This window comes from Hipposideros armiger, unplaced genomic scaffold, assembly GCF_001890085.2.
Source record: "Hipposideros armiger isolate ML-2016 unplaced genomic scaffold, ASM189008v1 scaffold_72, whole genome shotgun sequence".
In the NCBI taxonomy this organism is placed as follows: Eukaryota; Metazoa; Chordata; class Mammalia; order Chiroptera; family Hipposideridae; genus Hipposideros; species Hipposideros armiger.
In genome coordinates, this window is record NW_017731422.1 from 2,197,081 (window position 1) to 2,205,811 (window position 8,731).

Sequence of the window (8,731 nt, forward strand, 5' to 3'; positions counted from 1 at the left end):
AAATACCAACAGCATTCTCTAGCTTTTGAGACAACCACACTTCTAAATGCTCCCTGGAGGTGGGGTGGAACCATGCTGAGAACTACTAGAACCCCCACCTCCACCCCTGTGCTGGGGAAGTGACTTCCACCCCTGCCAGTCTTTTCCTGGCCTAGAGACAGAGACACAGAAACCAGTGGCATGTGCTGTTTATTATAATAATGCCCCTGAGTGAGAAAGAGAAGAGAGAGGCCATGCCAGGTGGGGTGGTCAGCAGGCAGGTGTGGGCAGGCCAGAAAGCGTGGAGAGTCTCCCAGCCAGGGGACACTGGGGAAGAGTCAGTTAATCTTTAATACAATATACTCAGAGAGGGAGAGAGACTATGGGGGTGAATCCAGCCACCAGAACCTGGCTGGGGAAGAAGAGAAACACTTTGAGCTGAGGGGGTGGGCATGGAGGTCCCCTGCTGAAGTAAGCATGGCATCTGGGCCCAAGTGCTGCTACTCGGAGCCCATTCCGTCAGCAGAGACTGCAGAGCTGAGAGCTGCGAAAAGTACTCGCCACCCCTGGGGCAGAACCCCTAGTGGGCGGGTGGTGGTCGTGGTGGCAGGGAGCCAGGCTCCTGGAGCCCCTCTATCCCCACATGGTTATCTGCAGCCACTGTGGGGAGAGAAGCAGCAGATGGGAGAGGTGGGGGTGGGGCAGAATGGCGGGGGAGAGCCATGGGTGGGGGTGTGGTAAGGTCTCTTCCATGTACCTGGTTCAGGTCCAAGTGAATATGGCCAGTATTCTTGGGGTCCATGGTTAGAAAGTACGCTGTTTGAGGGAGGAGTTAAGGGAAGAGGGGTGGAGAACTGAATCAGTGGAGGATGTCAGGAAGGGTGGAAGAGGCTGTCCCTTGCTACACCCTCCACCTCCCACCAAGCAGGGGATTAATGATAGCAACTCACAGAAAGTTGCTGAGCCAAGCCCAGCTCTGAGTGCTATCCATAGACTAACTCATTTAGTCTGTACCTTCGTCTCATGGGGGCAGGACTATTATTTTCTCCATTTTATAGGCGAGGCAACAGAGGCACAAAGAGATAAAGTGACTTGCTCAAGGCCCAGAGCCAGCAAGTGGTGGAGCTAAGATTTGAACCCAGGTTGTCTGTCCACTATGCAGCGGGGGAGGTTCTGGAGCGGAGCCCCTCATGTGGGTGTGTGGGAAAAGGCCAGTGGTCCCCACCTAGGATGGAGAGTGGGCGGGTGCCTGACTCACTGAACATGGCCTTCAGCCTCAGGAAACAACTGATGAAGCTGTCAAAATCCATGATCATGTTCTCATTTGCATACCTGGCCACCAGCACCTGTGTCACCTTGTTATTCACCTTGATGCCTGGGAGAGAGAGGAGTGCGGAGGGGGAGGAGTCCAGCCCTCTTACCACTATCTCCCCTCCCTCCAGGCCCCTGGTCACCTACCTGCTTTCTCAATTGCCAAGCGCATCTCATAGGAGTTCAAGCTGCCTGAGTTGTCCTGGTCACACTCTCGGAAGATGTCCTGGAGGGACACACAGATGAGGTAGGGCCATGTGCATGGCATGTGGTTTAAATAATGAAACAATAGATCCTGTCCTGGGGTGCGTGTGTGTGTGTGCGCGCGTGCGTGCGTGCGCGTGTGTGTGTGTGTGTGTGTGTGTGTGTGTGTGGTAAGGCGTTGCAGTTCTAGCTTCATCCTTACTAGTCCCTTTCTCACCCGCATAAAGGGCCCCTTTGATGCCCGTTACCGTCCATTTCTTGATTTTGTTCCATAGGATCTGGAACTCCAGAAGTCCCATCTTGCCAGAGCCATCTTTCTGGGGGTGGTGGTCAAGGATATCATAGAAAGAGTGAGGGGGGTATCCCGGGGCAGGGAAGCAAAGGGACTCACAGGGTAGGCGGACAAGACCATGGGGTTCTGTATGGTAACTGGTAACAGCCGGAAGAACTGGCACCTTTTGCTGTCCTAGAGCCTACCCCCATCAGGAAGGAGGGCATGGCTGGCCAGAGAGGTAGTGACCTCCGGGGCCAGGCTGAGGGGTAAAGGGACAGGAGCAGAGAGCACTGGACAGGACCGCCCACGGGCCAGGAAGATACATCCAGGATGTTGATCATGCCGCGGCACGTGTCCACGCTGAAGCCCTCGGTCTTAAGGTTACTGACTATGAGGGAGGGAAGGGGCAGGAGAAAGAGGAGTGAGTGGGGGGTTGTGGGGGATGCAAAGAGTGGTCAAAGTGGGGCGACTGCTGTGGGGGAAGGGCTGTGAGTAGCAGGGGTGGGACGCTCACGTTTGACGATCATCTTGTTGAGCAGCCTTTGTAGCTCATACACGCCTATCTCCTTGTCCTAGGAAGGGGGACTGTAAACCCCTGCTCTGGCCCCTTCAGCTCCCGTCCCCCTCCTTTCAGCTCCCCGCTCTCAGCCTCTCACCTCTCCTGCCACTATCTCAAACAAATGTTTGAAGTCTTCCTGTACATCATCCTCAGAGGTGTTCTCCTGGAGGGAAAGGAGTGGGGAACGGCCTCAGTCCAGGAAGTTCCTTTACACCCCGCCCCCCCCCAAGGGGCTTCCTCCGATTCCCCAACCCCAGAGCCTCCCCTCACCTCTTGGAGGAGTTCAACACAGTTGGCTTCGTCCATTTCCCTGGGCAACAGTGAAAGAAGCTCAGAGGTTACCAGGGGTGAGAGAGACAGGGGTTTCAGTGGGGTGGTTAGGGGGTTTGTCATATATATCTGAAGCGATACGGGAAAAGCTCGATAGCACCTGGGTTCCGGATCTGGCTTTGCTACTCACTGGGACTTTCCCGCCTCATGCCTCTGTTTCCCTAACAGTAAAACAGGGACAGGGTAGGGGAGGACCAGGTGGCTGCTTCGCTGGCTTGGTATCTTACAGCTCTTGGACAGGTGACCTCGGAACAGCGAGGTGGGGCCCCTCACCAGGACTCGCTGTGCTTCTCTGTGAAGACCCGAAGCAGGAAGTCGGCATCCCTGTGTGGCTCAAAGGTGGAGGGGATGATGATATATTCCCCTGGAGGCAGCTGGAGATGGCTGCTCACCTCCCGCGTGTTGGTGAAGATCTCTGAGAAGCCACTGTCCTGATACTTCATGAAGAAGTCCTTCTTCAGGTGGATATCCTGGATGTTCTGCAACTACATGTGCCCTGGAGGTGGGTTCAGGGCTAGCCTGGGAGGCATGGGACAAAGGGACCCCCAAGGTGAAGCCTGGCTGCGTAGGGCTGGGGCGGGGCATCTCCGCCAACTGACTGGGCCTGGACGCCGCCCACCTGGCAGTTAACCCCGGTGTGGTCTGTTTATTCCCTGACTCCCACTCAGGGTCTGAGGGGGGCTGCAATCCTAACCCAGTGGCCCCCAAAGCCCTTTGCCAAATTCCACCCTTTTCCCATCCACGTGCATCCTGGTCACGATCAAGCCCAACGTCTCTGTACCTCCTTTGGAACCTGGGAAGGGAAGAGAGAGGAGGATCAGATTCCCAGGATGGTGAAGGGGTTCAGACCTGTGGAAACCAGGTGGGGTGTACCGCGCGCCCGCGCACATGCGCGCAGGTGTGTGTGTGTGTGTGTGTGTGTGTGTGTGTGTGTGTGTGTGTGTGTGTGTGTGTTGGACGGGGTGTGTTAAGGGCACTGGGACACTGGTGATGGGGTGGGGTGTGGGCCCTGATAGCTAAAAGTCCTAGCATTAACAATTCCTCAGTTTTGGACAGCAAAGTACAGTTTACACAGAGTTTTGCCAGGGGGAGATTTTTACCACTGCAGGTTAAGGCCAGGAAACAGGCTCCCCCAGAGGTGAGGTAAGTTGCCCAACTTCACACTGCTCAAATGTGAAAGAGCTGGGGTGAAAATCTAGGATAGCTCTTTCCTAAACATGAGCATTTCCATGGAACATTCATATCCTGCAGGAAGCTCATCGGGGATTCTGACATTGAGGATTGAGCACAAATACATTTGTAGAAAGGAGAGTGAAGCCAAGATAAATAGGTTGTTTTCCTGCAGGAGTGGTCAGAGCCTTGAATATGCTGTAGAGCTCTGGGTGGCGGGAGAGAAGATAGCTTTTCCCAGAAGGAATGCATCTAACCTTGAAAATATCTTGAGGGCTGACCGGTTAGCTCAGTTGCTTAGAGCGTGGTGCTGATAACACCAAGGTTGCCAGTTTGATCCCCGCATGGGCCACTGTGAGCTGTGCCCTCCTTAAAAGAGTCAACTATGCCATTGTAGCATGAAAGCAATGTGTAACCAATGACCATGGCTGTTCCTCAATAAAATTAAAAAAAAAAATTAAAATGTCCTGAAGCATGTCTGTTAACCTGGTGGACTCACAGCCTAGGAAGAGGCCCGGCTTGTGTCTGTTTTGTTCACTATTGACCCACTGGAGACTGGGCTGGGGCCCAGCATACAGTAGCTGTTCCATAAATACTCGTTGAATACATAAGAGAATGAACAAATGGCCATTTCTAGGATTTTGCAAAGCATGGTTTGGGAAATACTTGGGGATTTCTCTTGACCGCTTGGAGTCAATGCCCTTGGTGGGGCATCTGGGGGGAGCTATTTTTTTTGGGGGGGGAGGGGGCTTGTGCAGAAATCTCAGAATGTCTGGGAACCAGGGCACAGGTTCTGCTGCTGAGCCTTGCCTGTGTGAACTTGGGCAAGTGACCTCACCTCCCTGGCTCTCAATCTCCTTTATAAAAGGCGTTATTATTCATAAGGCCTTTGGACCGATGCCTGGCACAAAGGAAGTGTCGCCTGTTTTAGATTAAAAAGTCTGTTAAAAGGAAGCCGCTGACCTGTCTCAAAAGCACAATGCACCACTCAAGAGACAGCCAGGGCCGTGGAGCCTGTTGGAGAGGACGCCACTCCTGAGTGGGCAGTGGCCCCGGGGGATGAGGCCAGGAGAAGGAGCAAGAGTGGCTGAGGGATCAGCTGGGGCGCCCACCGAGTAGATGACAAAGCCAATGGTCTGCAGCTGGGCTCCTTGGGGCCGGGCCTGCCGCCAGTTCTTCTGCATCAGGGCTATCAGGCAGGTGCAGACGGCTTCGCCGTCCTCTAGGTCATCGTCCTCCTCGGGGAGAGAGATCCTAAACTGGGGGTTGGTCCAGAATGTATCTGTGGAGAAGCAGGTCAGGATGACTCCGCCCTTCCCAGGGTGAACAGGCTGCTTCCTCTACAGAGCCCAGTGGCGCCTGACCTCCTCATGGACCCGGACCCCTGTGACCCTGGGTTCCCAGGCAGGGTTGTGTGGTGAGCCGGTGGCCCATCCCGGGCTCCCTGCCCTCACCCACCAGGGTGATTCCTGCAGCCCCCCGCAGTGCTGCCCCTCCGCCAGCTGCCCTCGTAGAAGTTGGTATGCCAACAGCTCTTGTAGTCCCCAGAGAGCGCGTCAGGCATCAGGCTGCAGATCTCCAGGGATGTGAAGTTCTTCAGGAAATCTTGGTACGACATCCTGTGGTGCAGGGGGTGGGTGCTAGAGCCCATCAGCGGCACATTCACACCCATAGGAGCACCCCTTCCCAGGAGCCTCCACATCCAAAGCACAAATGGGAGGGTGGGAGGAGGAGATGAAAGGGTGGGGTGTGAGGGGAGAAGGAAGCCCACTCAAGCCACACTGACCAGAACTCCCCATCCTCCATCCTGTGCAGCAGCCGCTTCTGGATGTCTGGGGACACCTCTTCCCACTCCCTGGCGCTAGAGCAGAAACAGGCAGATGGGGAAGGGCTGCGGGTTGGGAGGCACCTCCTTTCTCCCCAGGACATTCCCTCACCCATGAATGCCTGCCTACTGGGGGTCCTGAGTCAGCTGGAGAATCTATTAGAGTACTGGGGGTCCTGAGTCAGCTGGAGAATCTATTAGAGGGGAGAAACGCACCCTGGTGCATGAGTAAGTCCCTCTGTGGCACGCACGGCCTTGTTCATGGGCCTGCTGTGTGCCCTGCCTCTCACCTGAGAGCACTGGGCAGGGGCACCTACTTGTCACTCCAGGCTCCATCCCACTCAATTCGGCCCCAGGGATTCCGGATCCGAATCAGTGTTTCCGTCTTGCCTCGGTACCAGATCTGGGTGGGGTGTAGGTAAAGGTCAGGAACGGAGGGGCAGGAGGAAGTTCTCTTCCTTCACGTGCCTCTCAGGGGAGGGCGCAGCTGTCAGACTCACATCCTGAAGGCCAGTCACAGAGTAAGCATGTCCTCTCACCAGCCTCCTCTGGGTCACGGATTCCAAGTCACTGTCGCTGGTGATCTACACAACAGAGAGGAAGGAGAGGAATTCAGGATCTGGTCAGAGGGGCTGGGGCACCCGAAGAGAGGGGAGAACTCTATGGGCTCATTTCTTTAAGATTGAACTTCGTATTTCCAAATACTTGTTGCTTTACAGGCAGTTGTAAAACATAATACAGAGAGATCCCATGCACCCCATATCCAGTGTCCCCCTTCGTGCAAAGACTAGTACAATATCAAAACCAGGGTGTTGGTGTGGGCGCAATCTATCCACCTTATCCATACTTCCCCACTTTTGCTAGTACTCATGTTCTGTGTGGTTTTATCGCAGGGGGTAGTTTTGTGTATCCACCATCACAGTCATGGTACAGATTTCCATCACCACAAGCATCCCTCGCGTAGTCCCTTTATAACCACACCCACCTCTTCTTCCTACCCTCCTCCCTAACCTCCGACAACCACTAATATCTTTTCTGTGTTTTTATTTTGTCATTTCAAGACTGTCATAGTAATGGAATCATATAGTATGGAACCTTTTGGGATTGGCTTTTTTTTTTTTAAAGAAATTTTATTGGGGAACTGTGTGTTTGTTCAGGGCCCATCAGCTCCAAGTCAAGTAGTTGTTTCAATCTAGTTGTGGAGGGTGCAACTCAGTGGCCCATGTGGGGATCAAACCAGCAACCTTGGTGTTATGAGCACTGTGCTCCAACCACCTGAGCTAAACAGCTGCCCCAGTTCATTTCTTTTTATTGCTGAGTGTGTGTACCACAGTTGAACTATTCACACTTTGAAGGACATCTAGGTAGTTTCCAGTTTCTGGCTCTTACAAATAAAGTTGCTTACGAACACTTATGTTCAGGCTTTGGTGTGGACGTAAATTTTCATCTCCCAAGGTTAAATGCCCAAGATTGCAATCACCAGGTCATACGGTAGCCCTCTAGGTTCACTTATTTATTTGAACAAATATTTGTTGGGTATCTATTGCATACCAAGCACCATGCTAAGTCGCAGGATCCAGCAGTGAATAAGACAAATAAGGTCACTGCCTCATGGATTGTGAAATCTGTCTGGAGAAGACAGGCTATGAATAAACACATAGATAAGTAAGGCAATCTCATATCATAATTTCAAAGTAGACAGAAGCTAACTTAGATTGGGAGGCAGGGACGACTAGTCTGAGGAAGGGGCATTTGCATTGAAATGTGAATAACAAGGAGCTATCTATGTAGGTATCTGGGGAAAGAGCCTTCTGGTGAAAGCAACAGCAGGTGCAAAGGCCCTGAGGCAGGACCAAGCATGGCTTACTTCGATGGAGCAGCCCATGAGAGAGGATCGATGTGTGGCCTTTCTAAGTATCCTCAGCAGGTTCTTAGGGGGCCTCTGGAGTTGGAAGTTCTGGGTCACGCCCCCTGTGAAGTCCTCAAATCCCTCTACAGTGTTGCCCCCTGACAGTGCTTCATAGGACCCGCTCAGCCTGTGGGCACAGAGAGAGCACTGTTCAGGGCTCTGGGATAGAGATGTGAGCTTGGACATCAGAGGGTATGGTGAAGGAAGGGGAGGATGCCCTGCCGCCCCCTGCCCCTTCCCTTGATTCCAGGTGTCCCTATAGCTGCCAACTGTTGGGGCAGGTTTGGAGGCAAACCCAGCTCCTTGGCTCAGGTCACTTACTTGGCATACGCTTTCTCCAGCAGGGCGCTCCAGAACTCAGTGCACTCGAGCGAGTGCACGAACACCAGTTTGCCATTCTTCGTGGGCAGCCGGTCATCCACCACCACATCCATCCACTGCCCAAATTGCCAAATCTGTAGGCAGCAAGGTGGACCTCAGCAGGGCGTGGGACAGCTGTCTGCCCCAGGACCCCCTTCAAACACATGCATATGAACACACACACACACACACACACACACACACACACACACACACACACCCTCCTTGTGTTAGAAGTCTGTTACACAAGCGCCTCCTGGTGGCCATGTTCAGGGAGACACCAGTGTTAGAGACCCCACTCTCCAGGAATGCTGAATAGTGAGTGAAAGGCAATGGAAAGCCTGAACCGCACCCACACCTCATTTCCAGGTCATGCCATGGCCTCCAGAGGGACCCCACCCATCTTTTGACTTTGGCTGGACTTTAGGATTTTCGAGGTCTTAAAAACCCCTGTGATTCTCAGAAACATTTTATGATATGGGGAATTCATCCACATGTCACTACATTTAAAGAGCAGATTACAACACTTATGTGACAGAGACTCCTAAGGTCACACACACACACATACATATGTGTGTGTGTGTGTGTGTGTGTGTGTGTGTGTATCTACTGAGAGAGAGAAAGAGCAAGAAGGAGGAGGAAAGGAGGAGGGGAATAAGAAGGAGGAGAGCCACAAACTGATAACAATTATTTGGGGGGGGGCAGGTTAAAAAATTAGTGAACAGATTTTTAGTGATTTCTTTCTTTCTTTTCTTTTTAAATTGGGGAATTGGGGGATGGGAACAGCGCTGGGGAACTGGGGGAAAGAGA

At 53.0% G+C, this 8,731-nt stretch overlaps 1 protein-coding gene across 1 annotated transcript in view; it reads right to left on the minus strand.

Annotated features, from left to right (window-relative positions):
- Positions 1-241: 241 nt before the first annotated feature.
- The window catches only part of CAPN11 (calpain 11), a 19,101-nt gene continuing 10,611 nt past the window's right edge, over positions 242-8,731 (minus strand). The window contains exons 5-22 of the mRNA XM_019642661.1: positions 7,883-8,016; positions 7,520-7,688; positions 6,153-6,236; positions 5,970-6,055; positions 5,614-5,688; positions 5,286-5,446; positions 4,940-5,109; positions 3,439-3,450; positions 2,931-3,142; positions 2,598-2,637; positions 2,425-2,490; positions 2,283-2,340; positions 2,092-2,156; positions 1,743-1,811; positions 1,438-1,516; positions 1,238-1,354; positions 737-795; positions 242-639 (exon numbers count right to left, since the gene is read on the minus strand). Coding sequence (XP_019498206.1) covers positions 613-639; positions 737-795; positions 1,238-1,354; positions 1,438-1,516; positions 1,743-1,811; positions 2,092-2,156; positions 2,283-2,340; positions 2,425-2,490; positions 2,598-2,637; positions 2,931-3,142; positions 3,439-3,450; positions 4,940-5,109; positions 5,286-5,446; positions 5,614-5,688; positions 5,970-6,055; positions 6,153-6,236; positions 7,520-7,688; positions 7,883-8,016 — 1,683 coding nt within the window. The 3' untranslated portion in view covers positions 242-612. The remainder of the gene's footprint in view (positions 640-736; positions 796-1,237; positions 1,355-1,437; positions 1,517-1,742; positions 1,812-2,091; positions 2,157-2,282; positions 2,341-2,424; positions 2,491-2,597; positions 2,638-2,930; positions 3,143-3,438; positions 3,451-4,939; positions 5,110-5,285; positions 5,447-5,613; positions 5,689-5,969; positions 6,056-6,152; positions 6,237-7,519; positions 7,689-7,882; positions 8,017-8,731) is intronic.